The following is an 18,893-nucleotide window of genomic DNA, read 5'->3' on the forward strand; positions in this document are numbered from 1 at the left end:
TATATATATATATATATATATATATATATATATATATATATAATATTGAGACTTCTATGAAAATAATAAAAAGAAGAAGAGAGACACTAGGAAGTTTATAAAGAAATCAAACCATATCATAATGTTTTTGTGTGTGTGCAGAGGTGAGCTACATCCCTGAGGAAGTGGTGGCGCGACCGGGTGAGAACGTAACGGTGTATTGTGTGTTCAACGACCACAGCATCAACGCCAGCATGGCCATGTGGGTGCTCAACTTCCAACAGCAGCTTCATCCCAGTCAGTACCGGGCAGTCAACCAATGGGTAAGAAAAAAAACCCATCTCCTCCTTCCAGGGCTTGTGTGTGTTTTGGGAACATTTCCAACATGTTTTGTTGACTTCCCTGTGTGTTTCTTAGGAAAGTACAGTCTACCTAATTTAATTAATAGATCTGGCTTTCCCGTTCCCAAACCAGGTCAGCCAGATCACATTGCGTCCTTCAGAGACTCGGTACGACCTGTACGACCTGCTGCGGTGCACTCAGGAGTGGACCATCCCATACAGCCAGATCTATGTACAAGGTGAGCTTTGTTCCACTTATAATAGCAAAGCTAAATATTTTAGACAAAAGGAAACCATCATCATGCATCATTTATTTACAGTATAATACGCGGATGAGCTAATTCTGTAGGGAAAGTCAGACATCAACATTCCACCTCTGATGTGTTAAAAGTTCCTGTAAGTCCCTCACTTTTCCACGGCAGTGGACAAAGACAGGAAAGAAAGAGGAGGAGCAACAACACAATACTATGAACCAAAAATAATCTGAGTGCACAGAGGCAATCTCAGGTGAAGTTTGTTATTGTGACCTAAATGTGAGTGTTTCTTCCTGCATATCTCAGGAGCCTCCATCGATATAAACTGTGAAACCAATGGTGATATTGATGCAATGAAGTGCAGCTGGAACAACACAAAGTGGAGTAAACATGAATTCAGATCCAGGTAAAGCGGCAATTTACATTTCACAGTAGCTGTCTAGTTTTAGTGTGTTAGGATTTTTGTGCAAGATGTGGCATTGTTTATGAAACCTCACAACTGGTAGTTGCTAGATCGGATCCACTAGATGTGTCAACATAAAAGCATGTGCCTCATGGCCCGCCTTATTCTGCCTCTGATTGGCTTACCCTGGTATTCTTACCCTAACCAATCCCCACTTGTCATGCTACGTCGATCATTCTAGCAGATCCGATTTTGGATTTACCCTCCCAACTCATTGTGCTGAAAACCTGGAAGTTACTGAACACAGAGTACCAGGCAGCACAATTAGTGAATACACCCAGGAAATAGTTGTGTGAAGTGATACCAGGAGGTTTATTTCATCAGGACATCTGACCTCAATAGAAAGCCTCTACACTCCAAAAACCACAGCAACAATGATGACTGACAGACTCGTGAAATGCTTGTTTTATAACTTTCTTGTGCAACATTGTTTTGTTCTTTACTCCAGTTCCTGTTTTTTGTGTTACTTTTCCTTTAATTCCTAGTCTTTCAAATTGAGATGGAAAAAAACAAATCACTATGAATTTACATGTGAAAGATGTTTTACTATTTTTAAGTGATTTGTAATTTTAAGGATAATTTTAAAGATTTTAAGGCATTTTAATACAATGTAGGTCTCATTTACACAGTTTAACAATCACTCTGTAATAATAAGTTCTGGGAAAGTTGCAATATTGCAAACAGGATAACACAGGCAAAATATATGATGTATATATGATGGATACAGTATATATTATATAAATGATGCTCGAAACTACAAAAAAAATAAGACTCAAGTTGTCAGAAACCGGAATTATTCTTAATTTATGCACCTGAGCGTCTATTGGCATTTAAGCTGTATTAATCAGATTATTTAAAAGTAACATTACAAAATTCAAGATCTTCATTTATTCATTTATTCACGCCAGGTGGGCTGACCTGCCATGCGATAGGATGGAGGAGAGGGAACGAGCTGGGGTGAAGGTGGGGGAGATGGGGCCCGCTTGCGTGCTGGACAGGTCCAAGCAGAAAACTTACTGCACCATCCAGCCTTTGAGGATGAACTGCTACAAGCTGTGGCTTGAGTTGCCATCCCCACTGGGCCCCGTCAGGTCTAAACCCATCTACCTGTCGCCCATAGATCATGGTGAGCAAGATACCTGGAACGTACCTAAACAGAACGGAAAAGTGACAGATATGTGGATTCTAAGTGTAAAAAGATTAAATCACACTCAACAGCATTCTTATAAAGTAACTTATTGATACATTGATTCAAGCCATTAAGAAAGAAAACGTTTTTATATTAATCAAATCTGTCACGTAAATTGAAAAGAGAATCTTGTCCATCAAAGGTGTTGCTTATTGTCATGACTTGTCATGGAAGTTATCGTAACTTCATGTGTTTTTAAAATGAAATAGCATGTGAAAATATATTTAAAGAATATTAATTTCCTCTTGTTTAGTTTAGATGTTGTCAAAAATCTGCAATATCTAAATGGCATATTTTGAAAATTGTATTTTTTTAAATCAGATTTGAAGGCAAATGGATATTGAACTTCACAGGAAACAGGAAGAGTTTGATGTTTGAAGCCGAACTTGAGGTTAAAGTAGTGAATATTATTGCTCACAGAGAAAAACTGAAAACAGCTTTACACAAGATTGTTTGTTTTTCCATTCCCTATGATCATGTTTATCAGATGTTTTGCTGCTGGATGAGACAAACTCACACTTCCTCCATGCTATCTCCCCTGCAGTGAAACCCCACGCACCCACTAATGTAAAGGCAGTGAGCCAAAGCAATGGAGTCCTGTATGTTACATGGGAGCCTCCGTCTCTGCCAACCGAAGGGCTCCAGTGTCAGTTTCAGTACCACTCAACCTCAGCTGTGAGAGAGTGGAAGGTGAGCTGCTCTGTCGAACTCTTTACCAACCACAGGCTTTGATAGAAAGTTTGGCTAAGTGGCACTGTGGTCGGCATTTAATCTTGATAGAAACCAAATTATTGGAGGAGGTTAATAAACAATAGCCCTTCAGAACATTGCAAACCGTCTGAATATCAACCTGCATGTAATTATTGTATTTGGTGGCAAACTGGATGATTACCACAGGCCGCTTCCAACTCCCTACTGTTCATTCACTGTTATTTTATTCTACAAAGCGGCATTATTTACATCAAATAATCTTCTAGGAAAGATGTTTATCTATTAACAACAAACACATTAAAGGTTATTCCTGGACTCGAGCACTCAGCTGGTAAACAAGTCACATATCTCATTTAATGCCACAGAATGCTTGGACATGGAATCCACTAGTCAGTTTGACATAATCTGATAGGAGCTGCGGTTCTTATTGAAAAATTCTCTGGAAAATTGGATCATCATATTAATAATGATGAGAAAGATGAGGAAATAGTTTTTTTTTCTCTTTTTTTGGGTGAACTGATAGAAGGATGAAACAATGTATACTGCACCGATCAGATATTTTCCATTTCCTTTATGTAAAATGAACACTAAGTAACTGGGAACAATGTCTTGCCTGCAGGTCCAAAGTCCAGTGCGGGTGCGGTGGGCAAAGACCGCAGTGTCGGTCATGTGCCGGGAGTATGTGGTACAAGTACGCTGCATCCACACCAATGGTAAAGGCTATTGGAGCGAATGGAGCGATTCGGTCTACTCAACACCTCAGAACAGCAGAGGTACCGGAGGGCGTCATTACTTTCAAGCTATAGTGTGTAGTTTCTTTTGCCCCCATGAGGTATTCTAAGTAATGACAACAACACTGTTGTTACAACCACATGACACAAGCCTTCCGTAGTCGCTCACTCGCCCCCATCCCGATCCCCACCCCTCCTTCACACAGTTGCTAGTAGCCAAGGAAAACACAGATGATTAAAAAACATGATGAACTCTTCAGAAGAGGTAATTATCTTCACTCGAATTTCTGTGCAGGAAGGTCGCCGGACGACAACACTTTCTAAACATTGCCATGCTGAGAAATACAGAGAGTGTTTTGTGAAGCTGATAGTCTTAACAATCTTTGTAGCAACTCATTTGGCAATGGCTTTAATGTTCGACGTTCATTATTAACAAAAATGTTAAGCTCTAAAGCTTTCACTCTTGATGCCTGATGTGGCCTTTTATATAATATCTGACTTTCAGATTTTAGCGCTAATTAAGGCTGCTCAATATATAATTTTTTTATTGTCATTGCAATATCAACTGCCACAATATACATATCGCGAAAGGCTGCGACATATGGCAAAAGACACTTTCTTGTGTTAGTTGAAAGAAAATATCAGTAGAAAACTTCCCTTTATAATGTAACTGTCATTCTTTTTTAGTGCCTTTTACATTCAAATCAATGTTGAATTTGTTCAATAACAGAATGTTGGTAATGATTTGCTTTCATTTGTCGTAAATTCAAGAAGCAATTTGTTTTATCTTAGCAGAATAGTGAAAGTGGCAAAAACGCAGAACTGAGTACACTTTAATATCAGTTTATCTGTCGCGAGTAATATCATTATTGCGATATTCAACAATCATATTGCATATTTTCCTTATATTGTGCAGCCCTAGCGCTAATGGAAGACGTTCAACTAAATACACGTCATACCACTAACACAGAGGTAAAAGCCGTGATGCGATGTAATTGTCGGTCTCTTCCCCCCCCCCCAGCTCCAGAGCGTGGCCCTGATTTCTGGAGATTTCTTCAAGATGATCCATACAGAAACCAGACTAATGTCACACTGCTATTTGAGGTACACAAACTAAAACTAAAACATGTTCAGGCTTGTTATTTATACATAACTACATAGAATAAAAATGTTGATTTTCCTTCTTTTTTTCCCCTGCAGCATCTCCAAATATCAGGGCGCTCTTACTGTGTTGATGGATTTATAGTCCAGTACAACTCCTTGAATGGCTCTGTGGTAAGGGAGAAGATCGGGCGGGTGTCCTCCTACACCTTTGAGTGGAACCTGGTGCCTCAAACTGTGACTGTGGAGGCCTACAATAATATGGGACGGTCCACTAACAACATCAACATGACACTGGAGAGACAGCCCAAACGTGAGTGAGCTGAAAATATGTTTTATCTATATATTTATATATTTATAAGTGTTGACAGAAAGTTATATAGTCATTTTCTCGTTTACACAAACACTGAAGCCCATATTACGTTATGCAGCAACAATACTGTATGTCTTCTTCAAAGACTACATCTGCAGTAATCTTAAAGGATAGCTACAATCATAAAGGGAACAGCGTGTTTGTGGCCCATGAACAATAAAAAGTTAACTAAACATAAATCCTCAATCATTTTGTCGATCATCATTTAAAGTCATTTATCAAGCAAAAATGCCAAACATTTGTTGCATGTGAGTTTTTGCAAATTTTCTCTAAAAATACATCTTAGAAAAAACTTCAGAACAACTCAGGAGTTGTCTAAAGTCGTGAATATAACGAAGACTAATCTAAAATAACTCACATCAAGATTCAAGCAGTCAGGAGAAAGAGAGCAAACAGTTTCATTTAAATTCTACACATGCAGTTCTGTTCCAGTAAAGATGTGAAAGCTGTAGCTGAGTTGAAAAGGGTTTACAGTTTTATAACATTGGGAAAGATAGGTCTACAAAGGTGAGGTTAAGATCAGTCAGATTCATGGTCAGTACTTTACTGACAGACGCAGGCACACATGTACTAGAAAGAAAATAACAAGGTTCCAGTAATATTTTTGTTTCTTTTCAAACTATGTGAAAGATGGCAATACTGTCACCTTGGCTATTATGTTTTAGGTTGTTGGGCAAGAAAGAGACATTCCTTCGAGATGTTTTTTTTAAATTATTATTTAAACATATTGTTTGTCTGTTTTTTCCCCCTACAACCATGGCCTCATAACACGAGACAGAAATATTTAAGGATGTAAACAGACATCCATGAGGACATGACACTTACAACGCGTGTTTCTGGAGAGCCTGGGAAAGCGCTGCTGCCATTAGCTTTAGTGTGGTTATTACTTTTTTTTAGCAGCCCTCCAACAGAATGACATTTTATCTATTTAAGGTGTGTGTGTGTGTGTGTGTGTGTGTGTGTGTGTGTGTGTGTGTGTGCGGTTGGTTGTGGTTTGTGTGGTGTGTGTGTGTGTGTGTGTGTGTGTGTGTGTGTGTGTGTGTGTGTGTGTGTGTGTGTGTGTGTGGGTGTGGTGTGTGTGTGTGTGTTCCCATTAACGGGCTAACCGAGAACAAAATGCTTTTCCATTTCAGTCATTAGTTTATAGAAAAAAACAGTTTTCAGACATTTTCATTTGTTTTTAGGAATATGTTTTCAGGTGTAAGAGCAGCTAAACAACTGATGTTGACATTTCAGGACCATACAGTAGCTAATGAATCACAATATTCTCAGAAAACCATTAAGTAGCACTTTTGTATGGATCTGCATTAGTTTCTCTGTCACCAGTCTGTAAATAAAAAAATCATGCTACTTAAAGTGTCTATAAATATATTTGTATATTAACAATAGATCACACATGTATGCCAAAGGCATCACTCACGCCCATGGGTGTGCTGGTCTTCCAGAGAGGTGTGTTCACGTGAATTCTTGGCGTATTGCTGTCTTGGGGCAGCGGGAAATGATCACGCCATTGACCAACAAATACCTGATCTAAAGTCAACAGCACAGCATTTCATTGTTATTTTAACAGCGCATTAGTAAATTGTGCCTAGGCTATGATTGTTACAAACACACAAGGAAGCGCAGTAGCACACACACATGCAAAAGATTACATATAAAAATATTATGGTGCAAATCCACCATCATAATAGCAGTACGCCCAGGTACAAACATTCCTGGCATTTAAAGGGAATGGGAGATGACACTCTGATTGGTTTATTGCATGTTACGCCCAAAACACTTCTGTGAAATAATGACGACACTAGGTACAACCCTATTGAACTATGCACCTGGCAAAAGGACCCTTTTTTCTGCCATCAAATTAGCAAAAGTGGATTTGGACACGTCCTAAACGCAGCTGCGCCAGGCGCTACACGCCATGCACTTAGATCGTTAAAATAGGGCCCTACCGTGTTTATATGTTAGAAACACTATTATTTCTAAGTGCTCACAGTATACAGAAAAAAAACTAAGTAAGTGCAGAAAAATAAATGATTCAGGGTGTGAGGAGTCAAAAAACAAGGGAATATCTTTGGGCAGAATGGTGTTACACAATTGCTACGTACCTAATCGAATTGTATCCACTCAGTTTCCTCTTCTCTACTCTCCAGGCCACTGTGTGCGTTCGTTCAGTGTGTTGGTTGTCAACAGCACCTGTGTGTCTCTGTCTTGGAGCCTTCTGGACAACAGCTATGTGCCTCTTTTCATGGTGGTCCAGTGGTCTCCACAGAGGCAACGGGACTCTGACTATCACAACGGCAGGAGTGGAGAAACATGGGCCAGACTGCCCTACACCGACTCCCCTATCTATCTGAGAGGTAACAGGACCTCTTCTCTGTCTGCTCTTTTCATTATTTTATTTTTCAGTGTAAGAGTGAGTATATATACTCAGCCAACATAATTTAAATGTGTCATTTTAGGGGATTTCTTAGGCTCAGAGGAGTGTGGCTTCTACTTGTACCCTGTGTTTCCTGATGGTGAAGGGGAGCCAATGTATGCCATAGGTATGCACCAGATTTTTGGCTATTGTATCAAAAACATATTACACTTTAAAGTGTTTAAGTCTGACACAATGCCAGCATGTTTTCTGGGTTAGTAATCATAGGTCTGATGTGTATTTTTCCAACTGTTGCAGCCACCAGAGGAGACCCTGCAGCCTATATGATGCTGATGATCATCTCCTTCCTCTTCATCGTCTTGTTTGTCACCCTGATCCTCTCCCAAAACCAGTAAGAGGCTCCTGTTTGGTGAAAAGACTCCGAATACACACTTACAGAAAATAAACTCAAAAACGATGTTGTTGATGTTCAGTCACAAAACTTGCTGCACAAAGAAAATCACCATGGAGGTGGAGGTTGGAGGTGTTTTAATGCTACAACAGCAATATTTTATCTTATGAAAGACACATGCCGAATGCACATGCGTTTTACTCCATATTTAATCTTGTATCAGGTATTAACGGAACAGCATAAGTGTACAACAAATTATTTTTTTACCCAGACACCTGTAAGACATGATAAATGATGAAAGTCTCTGGGGTGCAGTCTAGTTTAAGGAGCAGATACACTGACCATGAAAAATTAGGAGTGTGACATTTAACAGGTCACAAAGGGTGTAATTACTCATTAGCTGAAGGGCGAGAGGGAGGGAGGATGGGAGCGAGCGAGCAAGGGAAAAGCCTTTAGACAGAGAGATGAAACATAAATATCCGGTGCATATTTTTCAGGATGAAAAGGTTTGTGTGGAAGGATGTTCCCAACCCAAACAAGTGTTCCTGGGCCAAAGGACTAGATTTCAAACAGGTAAAAAAAAAAATGAAAATGACTCATGGTTAACATGTGTGCATACATTCAGAAACTTATTTTATACACTGATGCTCTTGAATATGATTAATTTGCATGATGGTTTACAACATTCGGCCCTTTATGTTAGAATGTGTTCTACTTTATGCCTGCACATTTACTGTATTAATTGCTTTAGTCACATAAATGCACAAGCTCTCTCTCTACATCTGTAGTAGTGTAAGTAGTTTGCAATGCTACCATCAGGTAGTATAGAAACAGAGTTGTGCAGTTCACCCCTTCTTAACCCTAATATATCAGCTCAAATTCAGAAAATATCTGTCTTTGCACGTCTTTTTAGGCTGACACCTTTGACCACCTGTTCATACCTCGAGAGGGCCTTTCAGCCTGGCCACTGCTCCTGCCATCTGAGAACATTTCCAAAGTCGTCATAGGGGACAAGATTGACCTCGCAGCTCTGACTACAGCTTTAGTCCAAGCCCCGCTTGTGTCTCTAACTCCTGACCTGATCTCTATTCCATCAGGGTTTAACTCAGAGGTTGACCAAGACCAACCCATGGAGAGTGAGGTGCTCCAAGGTAGAGCTTCCTTAGCCCTTAATCTGGATGAATCAACCAGTTCACTCCCAAGAATAGATCTGTTACCGCTAGTCGATCCTGCAGGAGACCAGCCTCCAGACACCACTGACAGCTCTGCTCAGTCTTCAGTCACATATGCGACTGTGCTGCTGTCTGGTCTGAAGCAGGAGCAGCAGCCCATTCATCTCCACTACAAGGATGGTAGCGGCAGCAGCTCCAGCGACGAGGGCAATTTCTCTGCCAACAACTCAGACATTTCTGGATCTTTCCCGTACGGCCTGTGGGAGCTGGATAGCTGCCGAGGCGGAGGGATAGACGACCCGCGGCGCTCCTGCTCCTACAACTCTGTGGAGGAGCTTTCTGAAACATCAGAGCAAGAAGAAGAACACAAGACGAGAGAAGGGAAGAACTTGTATTATCTAGGAATGAACTGTCCAGCGGAGGATGAGGAGAGCGAGGAAGACGAGGAGCAGAGAAAAGAGGAGACCAAAATTGAGCTGCTAAAAAATGTAGTTTTGAACTTAGAGGACTGTTCTGGTGCGTCGCACCCTTTGCTCGGCCCTGAGGACTCGAGCGAGCTGCTGTCAGCGGCAACACATAGCTTTTCTCTGCCATACCTGCCTCAGTTCAGAACTGCTCCGTCCACGAGGCAACTCGCAGCTCAGCCACAAGACGGCAAACCCCAGCCGTGACTCTATACAGAGTGCATTAAAATTAAATATGCACCTTTTACATCCGTCGTGTCATCGCCGGCATCATGATTCAGTGTTTACCAAAGCGGATTTGCATGCAGCGGATGTTCCTAAAAACTTAGTGAGGTATGGAGCTAAAAAAAGCAGAAAACTACCTTAACTGTATGATTGGAAATTGATATTAATCAACGCTGCTATTGTGTTCTCTGTGAGAAAAGACGTCAAGGGGGCACCAGCCACAGTTATGGCCTTTCTTTCTTTCTTTCTTTATGGGGCTTTGAAACCCTGATTCTACTGTGCCACACTCCTTCTCTGCACTCGGTTCCTGATGCAGGACTACCTGCTGAGTAAAAATGAACTCTTTTATTGGAATTTAGGCTATTGGAAAAATGTACTGTTCTCACAGAGAACAGCAGACAGACTCTAAGCAGTACACTGGTAATCAGGAAGAGAGTAATGGAGGTTGTAGTCATCTTTTGGCTTTAAACATCTTATACATACAGCATATTTAACAGGTGGTTCCACATTAGACGTTGTGTGTGTACAGTACATCTACTCATCTGCTGCTTCCGTAATGTGACGTGACTTTCATTCTCTGACGCTGAATCATTTCAACTGCATTTGAAGTGAAACATGTAAGAGGTTGAAAGAGAATAACCGATAATCTGGACAGTTTTGTTTCCCTATAAGCACATGAGACTGTGAAGTAAAGGCACTTAAACCTTGGATGTCACTTTAAAGCTACCGTTGTGACTAAATGAAATGCAGGTTAACAATAAAAACAAACATGTAGTCTGTTAGTAATTGCAGGTGATTTTTGGACACATCATTTACTGTAGGCTACTTGTAATCAGCCTCTGCATCATCTGCATGCACTAACTCATCCACCAACTGAAAGGATGTCTTTTTGTACTTTGTGCGGTAATGTATTTGAGAAATGTGAAATCTCTTTTTCTGTTTGTCCAATAACATAAAAAATACCTGCTGTCTGGTGTTAATAAAAGACAAAAGAATGTATCTTTGAAACCGGAAGAAGACAGAAATTCTAAGTAGCCTAATGAAAATATCTGTTGACGTGAAATGTTATTGTATATTGAGATATTTCGTATATTTTTCATCGTGGAAATAAAGTGTTTATCATTAGTTTGTCTGGTTTGTGTGATTGGATCGATCAATGTAGGCTACTGTTAAAAATGTGGGCAAAATAGAGTAGCCTACTTCTGGCACTCATGCGTAGAAGACCACAGGTATTTAAAGTTTTATTAATAGCCTACACCTTTATTGGTTTTGGATTTAGCCAACCCTTCCTCCAAAACAAACTCGTCTGGAAAGTGAAAAGCAACCAAGTAGGCTACAATCGATAGTATGGTGTAAGTATCCAACATTTTTGAGGTAGGCCTACTTGTATTTCCATGTTGTGCTATTTAATATTTTTCAAATTAAGATTTTACATGGCTATACATACGGTCAGTTTATAAAATATAACCCATTGTTTCAGATATAACATAACAAAAGTATGCCTATATGAAGTGCAACAACATAATACAGTAACAATTACGGTCCAAACTGACCAAGAGTCGCACGGTTAATCAATCACCGTAAAATTCAAGTTAGCGGAGCGCCAAACCGGAAGTAGCAGGTGGAAGTTCAGTGTCCGCGGCGCGTGGATGTCTAATATTGATATCTAACTATAGCTAGTCGTCATACATCCTATTCACGGTGAGCGGGAAACGTCCTGACAACGTCCCGGTCGCAGTTTGAACAGACTCGTCTCTGTTAGCTAATGCACTGATGCGAACGGGCTAGCTGGCGCTAACGTTAGCTCACAGGCTAGCTGATTGAACTGTTGCTAGTTTTCTCCGTTAGCTGTTAGCATTCATTTCTCATGAAAAGAAGTTTGAAAACAGAGGTGGATCTGCTAAGCGGTGAGTGATGTAACAAAAAGTTAACTTTTCATGGTGTCAGAAAGCAGCCCTGTTTTCACCCTTGAGACAATGCATTTTCCTGGTTAATTTGTGGAAATGATGTTCTATTTAGGTGGGACCCCTGTGGCCATTTTCAGATACAGACCCCTGCAATTAAAGGCTTCTAATGCCATTTTACTTTTTGCAAAATATGTGTTTTGCATTCTATCTCCTGAACGAAACATGATGACACATAACAGATTATATGGTATCTACCCACATGTATTGATGGCCAAGAATTACAATGATGCCACATAACATAAACTGTTCAGGTAAATATTTGGGCAAGTTGTGGAATCAGTGATGTTGTGAGAAGGAAAGCAAAGTACCTGAGAGTCTAAGCTAGACTTAATAATAAATCTGGTATATTGCAGCTAGTTTTTTTTTTAAATTGATTAGTATTTATCACAGGTAATGCAATTATTAAAATTAATTTCACTTTAATTTAAAGTGATTTCCGGGACTCCTTGATAATGGGACAGTGTCAAATGCAGTTCTTGAGTATAACATTTTAATCTGCTGCATTTAAGTTTTAAATTGTCAGAATTTTAGAATGGGCAGTTGTAGCATGGAAAAATGATTGGTCAGCATTAGTATTTGGTAATATAAATATATTTATGTAACATAATAACATAATATATTAATAATAATTTTATAATATTTATAATTTTGTCCCAATATTCCTCTTTTGTCTTACTTGCACAGTGCTTTTTGCTGTAATATATTTTTCATTTATTATATTACTTCTTTGAGGCACAAGTAGGCTTAGCTTTAGGCAATACAATTATTAGCAAGTACAGGAAAACTTAAAATAAACCATTTCTGGCAGAAAGCCCTGAAGGCTAACTTATTCCATTTATTTTCTGTAGTAGTACTGTCATTTGATGCTCTAACTAACCCCTTTTATGAGAATGAGCACAGAGCTTGTAAAAGAAACCCTTAGTTAACAGACAGAAAGGTTATTTAGATATTTAAGATTATTTAAACAAAATATAATCAACTAATAATTGATGTATTTTTGTATGCTACCCGACAGTATATAAAGTAATTTGAAATAAGCTCCATCTTAACAGCTGCAAATAGGGATGTGCCGTCAGGGTTCAACGCTAAAGTTTTTGTTTTTTTTCACTTTCCCGTCCAGGCAAGTGAACAAACATTTTTACTCGGCCAAAGTCAATTTTCACTGGCCCCTGTACTAATAGTTTTTTTTGTTAATGGTTGTCAAATAATGACAAAATCTCAAGTAAGTTGTTATAGTTGATCTTAATATACAATGTATAAACACATCATGTACAGTGTCATAGATAAGTTCAAGTTTATATTTAAAGTGGAGGCTATTATAAAAATAAAAATAAAACCTGAGAGACAGTCATTTCTTTAAACATATACATTTTAGGGTTAGCCCTAGCATTAGTAACTTCACTGCAGGTAGGAAACAGTAATACAAAATATTGTAGGTATTATGGGTCCTGAGCATGGTCACAAAATATCCAGAAAGTTGTCAAAAGTAACCAGGGTGGGAAATAAGCACGTGCTACAAGCCAATGGCTGGTGGTGAAGGTATATAAGGTCGCGGGAAACGGAACTCGTCGGGAAATGAGCAACACTGGCAGCAGGCGTGGTAAAACACTAGCGCTTTTCTCCAAAGGAGCTGCTAGAATCAACACAAACTGAAAGTTCCACAGCTACTTTACATTACCAACTCAATTAAAGTTACCACACCACTGCAAGCATGAATAATTTCACCGATCGTTATCAATTGCACCCTTTTTTCACAAGAATTGAGCTAGCTATACAATGAGTGAATCTTAGTTGGACAAATTTACCTACTTGAGTTGTAACGTTATTAAGCTTATAGGTCTCACGTTACATGTACAGTTATTTAATCGATTTAACCTTTGGTTTTGCTTGTATGTGTGTGTGCTCAATAGAGTATATAAAGAGCTTACTGTTTTAATTGTGGCTGTAAATGATGGCCATTAACTATACATAGACACACTTATCAACTTAGATAAACTTGTTTATTGATCCAGATAGGGTAAATTTCGTTGTTACAGTAGCACAAAGGCCGCAGTAGTACAGATAAATAGAAAAGGTAAAATAATATATAATAAGGGGTATTTAAAAACAAAACTAAATTGAATGGAAAAGTGACAGTAAAAATCTTGCCACTGTGTACATCCCTATCTAATTCTTAATATGTTTTGGATTTTATCACGCTGCATATCTATACCATCACAAAAGAATTACACATTGACTAAGTGGATAAATAAGTACACAAAAGCATGCACACTGATCAGATGTGCATATCACTCTCTTAAACTGCAGTAATATGCTGAAACCTTGTGGCTGCAAAAAGTAAATACATCCGAATGGCGCGTTGCTTTGTCTGTAGTTCAAAGGCTTTTACACACCGGCCACGTTTGTTTTGTGCAAATAATTCGCATGTCAATATTTTTTTATATCTATAAGACATTATTATGCATTTTCCTGTCGGTTATTTGTCACGTCCACAATGTGTTAAGGTGTCCAAACTACAGCTTACAAGGACACAGCAATCAAACAGACAATGTGACCAGACAACGTGGTTATTGTACTTTTCTTAAACTGCATAATAAAACCACCAACATATAGAGGATAATATTTCCCCAACTTTATATTTGCCAAATGACGAAAGTACAATATAATACTGATGCCATTCGGATGTATTTTCTTCTTACGGCCACAAGATGACAGAGTAGTACTGCAGTTTAGGAGTGTGAAATGCGCCCTTAACAATCCAAAAATGCTATTGACAGAGCAACGTAACATATACTGCACATGACATTATAACATTACATTATAATGAGTATAATAAGTATTTTAAATCCATCTGTAATCATCCAACATTTTACACATGTATTTGCATTTTGCAGCCCCGAGGAGACAGAAAAGCACCACTTATGGAGCTCAGTAACTCTTTTTTTCTCCCAGTGGTGTCAAGCGAGCTGTATCCTTAAAGGCCCTCTCTGCTGGGTCTCTTGTATTTGCCATAGAAGGATATGATGGTGCAAAGAGCTGCACCATCATGGGAGGTTTGTAACCATGCAAGGGTTGGGTAATAGAGAAATGGAATTACCACAGAGAGGGGGGGAAAGTTGTGTTTATGGTTGAGGAGCTCAGGATTATACTTTCTGTACTAGGTCTTCTGTAAGGTGATAATGACTGAGGATTCCAACCTGAAAGCCATCAGACACAAGTGTTGCAAATTAAGATGCATGACAGCACACCAATGATCAAAAAGATCCCAAATAAAAAAAACAAAAAAATGCTTTGTCTAGTCAACTGATTTAGACACCCCCAGAACCCCCTAATAAGCGGGCCTCAGTACCTGCTTCCTGGTCTGCAAACTTAGCAGCTTAACACGGGGTCGTGAGATAAAACGGCCGGCAAGAGAAATGCTACACGTGAAAGTTCTTTGGTGCTCTGCTGATCTCTCAGCTGTGACAAATTGGCATTGCCAAGAAAGGATTGAATTTCAACACTTTGCCATTGAGGTGGCGTAAACAAATAAAGTATCTATGATATGCAGTAATCTTGTCCTTAAGATAAAGCTTTTGTTCATTAGTGGGGAAAGAGTGACTGGTGAAAAAATAAGATTACGAATATTGACTTAAATGTTCCTTTTGAAGCCCGTACGAGCTGCTCAAAGTTCCTGGCACAAAATGATTTGTTCAAAGACTTGAGCTTTGCCATGACCTAAAGAGAGTTATACTCAGGCTTTGAAATGCTACAAGTAAAGAACTGTCAACTATTCACGCAAAACTCATTATTCACAAAATAAATGTTCCTCTTGGTCATACTGTATGTTATCTTAAGGAAAACTGGGTTAGCAATCTTAAATAATTCATATTGGGCTTCATTTCTCCATCTTTCTCTCTTCCCTGGTTCTTGTGTCCGTCTCTGCCTAAATCCATTCATCTGGAAATGGCAGCTCAAACACTTCCCCAGGAAGCTTCCTCACCTCCCAGGAAATAGCTGTCTGGCGTTGCAACTTTCTTCAAAAACAAACCTACGTGTCCTGACTGATTTATGTTTTCAGCTGGATGTGGTCATCTGGAAGTGATTTCATCACCTGTGGGTTATAGAAAAGGGAGGTGGGAGTTGGAAAAAGTAGCAGAAAACAATCGATGAGGCAAAGAGGGCAGTTTGGAAGAGGAGTAAAAAAAGCCAATGCTGATCCACAGCTGTACTCTGGTGGCTGAGAGGTTACAGGTAAAACCTTGGCTTCAAATTACAATCAACCAGTTTACTGTGGTTTAGGTATTGGATGTGTTTCTTTCTACCATTACAGGTATTCAGTACCTTCTGTTCGGAAATTTAAAAAAATGTCTAATGTCGAAGTGGAAATCAAGCCAATAGTGGCAGCGCCACACCAGATACAGAACAACATGCAGCTCAGTGTCAGTCCAAATTACGCACAATCAGCAGTTTGAACTCACTGATGTATTGACATTTATTTATTTATTTATTTATTTTAAGTGTTAGTAGGCTCAGTGAAACTGAGTCCAGTGCGAGGGAGATCCAAGTCACAGGAGGAGAGGGTAGTGAGGCTAGCCTCTCCACGGCAGGTGACAATGCGCACATATCCGCTGCGCCACGCATGGATAAAATAATGAAATAGTAAATAGGACTATAGTAATAGAGATGTGTGCAGAATCAAGACAGCCTGGTGTTTGGTGGACCGGGTGCACCTTGTTCACTTAAGCCTACAAATCATCCACAGGATCAATTAGGGTTTGTTCCTGGGAAGATGGAACCGTGCGTCCCTCCTCCTGTACACCATATCTGAGCCTCCACAACTACAGACTCACAGACGCTATTGCGTTTTTCTTTGCCGATCTTTTTGTTGCACAGTGAGTACGATATTTTGTCCATGGGAAATACGGAGGATGACTGAAAATATTTCCTGATTGGATTTTTCATAAATTTCACGTCCTCATGTTTAACAGAGGTTAAGTAGCCTGCAAATTGAATTATTAGTGTGATAATAATTGACATAAATGATCAAACTTTTATGTAATATCGGCGAATATCCTTGTGTTTTTTCATAGACAACGTCACAGAAATATGCCAGTAAGTGAAGTTGAAACGTTATTTTGTAATGTTTGGGGATTTTTGCATTTGCCACGTTACAGATCCAGAAAAGACTTTGCGGACGGCTCGCACATTCTCACAACTGTTGAACAGTTTGAGTGATGGCCCGCACATTGTCACGTCAAGTTAAGTTTTTATGCGTCACAAAGTGTCAGTGATAACCAGCGTACGGAAGCCTATCGTCCATAGGCAACGTTTATACATGGGATCGTTGCCCACGTGCAATAAGCTAAACTCGTTTTCTTCTTTTATTAAAGCCAACCCCATTCTTCTTTTCCTAAACCCCCGCCCGTTCTTCTTTCCTGAACTCAACCCTAGCTTTCTTCTCGCGATAACATGGCAAGTGTATGTGTACGCCCACTGTACACGCGGATAGCTCAGAATGTGTATAGAAAACACGCCACTTGCCTTAAGAAAGTTGGCGTGTATATTTACGCAAAGTCATGATTGTGTGTGTGTGTGTGTGTGTGTGTGTGTGTGTGTGTGTGTGTGTGTGTGTGTGTGTGTGTGTGTGTGTGTGTGTGTGTGTGTGTGTGTGTGTGTGTGTGTGTGTGTGTGTGTGTGTGTGTGTGTGTGTGTGTGTGCGCGCCAATGCCACTGTTCAAGCTGTGGCTCTAGCAGTCAACCCTGTTAATGTGCATCAGGAGAAAGATTTAGCAGCTTGACATTGTAAATCCTTCATTGATCGTCTGGCATTAATTCGTGCAGCAATCGGAAAGGGCTTTGGCTTCTGCTGTTTATCCACGTTAGCTTTGAAGGCCTTAACATCTGGGATAAAGGTCAGATTGTGGCAAGTTCCCTGCAAAAGTCCATGGCTGCAAAGGAAATGAGGAAAATCCGCCTTAGCTGGTTTTGAGCTGCATGAGTATGCTGCATTTGGCTGTGCTCCTGCTTTTAGTAAACCGAGTGTAAGAGAAACATGGTCTTGTTGCCATGCATCATAGCACACTGCACGGTGCATCTCAGTTGTAGGGAAATCAGTGGAGAGATAGAGAGAGAGGAAAAATGTATGAGTTTGAAAGTATCTGTAGCAGCAGGTGGTGCAGAGCAAACGAAGAGGGGGGAAAAAAGCATGTAGACAGAAGTTGTGCTGACCCTTGGGGCCCTTCCTGTGCTGGAGGCCTCTGAGAAGAGTTGGGAAGACATGCACATTGCTCTTTCACCTCATTTCTCAAAGACAAGGTTGCAAATATATGAGCTATTTGATAACGGTTAAATGATTTGTATATTACCATGATACCATCAACCCACTAATTAAAGACCACCATTTTACCTCACACAACCTTTCTCCTTTGTTGTTGTTTGGGCACAGAACAACTGGGTCAGTCGATCTGGATGGTGACAAACAAACTTCCATGCTTTTTGTATATAAAGATGCCATCAAAGAGCTCATTTTCGTCTATTGTGACCTACTGTTCTGCTTCTTCGCATGGGGGAAAGAGAACCATTGCCCCACAGATTTATTGGGCACGAACTGGCATTCAACCAAAACCATTAACCCAATTATTTGCATGGCAAAATTCTTCTGTCCACTTGTTTGTGGGAGGAAACATGAGATGCACAAGTCTTTGAAAGGGACCTGAGGCAGCCTTTTTTTCCATAAGTGGGTCGGTTGAATGAAATGTCTCCAGATCGGTCAGCACGTATGTCACAAAGAATGCTTGTCTCTGTCTAACAGGGTGAAAGAGGCTCAGCTGAATGGCCCCCTTTCACTGTCACTCAATTAAGGCCTAATTGGTTTGAGGTCCACAACAGGCATGTGGCAAGGCGACACCCCAGGCTTCTGTGCTTTATTTTCTGACTGGAAACATTCCTTTGATCTGTGAACTACCAAAGTAGATTTTAAGCCAAGGGGTGGATAGCCTATTTTCTCTTTGAACATGTGCAGCAATTTTAGACAATTACTTGGATATTTTTATAGTTCATTTGACTCACAGATAAAGTAGCTACTGAGGGAATTCTGTAGCTGGGATACTTTCAATAAAATCATCTCTGCATGCTAATCAAACCTGCTATTTGTTGGGTTTCTGTAAATAACAT

General features: G+C 39.8%; 1 protein-coding gene across 2 annotated transcripts in view; it reads left to right on the forward strand.

Moving 5' to 3' along the window:
- lepr (leptin receptor) overlaps nucleotides 1-9,896 on the forward strand; it is a 36,509-nt gene extending 26,613 nt beyond the window's left edge. For both annotated transcript variants that reach the window (XM_032524881.1, XM_032524880.1), the window contains exons 9-21: nucleotides 142-302; nucleotides 454-559; nucleotides 881-980; nucleotides 1,946-2,163; nucleotides 2,771-2,916; nucleotides 3,557-3,710; nucleotides 4,690-4,772; nucleotides 4,869-5,082; nucleotides 7,293-7,499; nucleotides 7,602-7,685; nucleotides 7,817-7,910; nucleotides 8,408-8,483; nucleotides 8,824-9,896. In XM_032524881.1, the coding sequence (XP_032380772.1) occupies nucleotides 142-302; nucleotides 454-559; nucleotides 881-980; nucleotides 1,946-2,163; nucleotides 2,771-2,916; nucleotides 3,557-3,710; nucleotides 4,690-4,772; nucleotides 4,869-5,082; nucleotides 7,293-7,499; nucleotides 7,602-7,685; nucleotides 7,817-7,910; nucleotides 8,408-8,483; nucleotides 8,824-9,753 (2,573 nt within the window). In that variant the 3' untranslated portion in view covers nucleotides 9,754-9,896. The remainder of the gene's footprint in view (nucleotides 1-141; nucleotides 303-453; nucleotides 560-880; nucleotides 981-1,945; nucleotides 2,164-2,770; nucleotides 2,917-3,556; nucleotides 3,711-4,689; nucleotides 4,773-4,868; nucleotides 5,083-7,292; nucleotides 7,500-7,601; nucleotides 7,686-7,816; nucleotides 7,911-8,407; nucleotides 8,484-8,823) is intronic.
- The last annotated feature ends 8,997 nt before the right edge of the window (nucleotides 9,897-18,893 follow it).

The sequence above is a fragment of the Etheostoma spectabile genome, chromosome 9 (genome assembly GCF_008692095.1).
Source record: "Etheostoma spectabile isolate EspeVRDwgs_2016 chromosome 9, UIUC_Espe_1.0, whole genome shotgun sequence".
NCBI classification, from domain to species: domain Eukaryota; kingdom Metazoa; phylum Chordata; class Actinopteri; order Perciformes; family Percidae; genus Etheostoma; species Etheostoma spectabile.